Source organism: Otolemur garnettii, unplaced genomic scaffold, assembly GCF_000181295.1.
Source record: "Otolemur garnettii isolate 467f Iridium unplaced genomic scaffold, OtoGar3 scaffold00393, whole genome shotgun sequence".
NCBI classification, from domain to species: Eukaryota; Metazoa; Chordata; class Mammalia; order Primates; family Galagidae; genus Otolemur; species Otolemur garnettii.
In genome coordinates this window covers 62,091-62,801 of record NW_003852788.1, presented here as the reverse complement: position 1 = coordinate 62,801, position 711 = coordinate 62,091, and the positions used below count along the sequence as shown (strand labels likewise).

The 711-nt window shown below is 35.7% G+C and overlaps 1 protein-coding gene across 1 annotated transcript in view; it reads left to right on the top strand.

Moving 5' to 3' along the window:
• LOC111722799 (zinc finger protein 85-like) overlaps positions 1-189 on the top strand; it is a 42,111-nt gene extending 41,922 nt beyond the window's left edge. The window contains exon 5 of the mRNA XM_023509133.1: positions 20-189. Within this exon, the coding sequence (XP_023364901.1) occupies positions 20-189 (170 nt within the window). The remainder of the gene's footprint in view (positions 1-19) is intronic.
• Positions 190-711: the final 522 nt, after the last annotated feature.

Sequence of the window (711 nt, the reverse complement as noted above, 5' to 3'; positions counted from 1 at the left end):
AAACCCTTCAAATGTCAAGAATGTGGCAAAGCCTTTACTCTTAGTTCTAGCCTTACTAAACATCAAAGAATTCATTCTGAAGAGAAACCGTATAAATGCCAACAATGTGGCAAAGCCTTTAATAATAATTCAGACCTTACTACACATAAAAGAATTCATTCTGGAGAGAAACCCTACAAGTGTCAGTGATGTGGCAAAGTCTTTAACCAGTACTCAGGCCTTTCTGTACATAAAAGAATTCATTGTGGAGAGAAGTCCTACATATGTCAATAATGATGCAAAGCCTTTCATGTTAATTCAACCCTTACTAGACATCAAAAAACTTCATTCTGGAGGGAAACCCTAGAAATGCTAAGAATGTGCCAAGTTGTTTCACCAGTACTTGTGCCTTTCTGAACATCAAAGAATTCATTCTGGAGAGAAACCATACAAATGTCAACACTGTGGCAAACCCTTTAACTAGTACGCAAATATACATGAAGTAATTCTTTCTTGAGTCAAACCTTACAAATGCCAAGAATGTGGCAAGGACTTTAACCAATACTCAGGCGTTTCTGTACATGAAATATTCATTCTAGAGAGAAACCATACAAATAACAATGTGGCAAAGCCTTTAATCAGTATATGAACCTTTCTGTAAATAAAAGAATTCATTCTGGAGAGAAATCTTATAAATATGAACAGTGTGGCAAACCCTTTAACTCACACTCA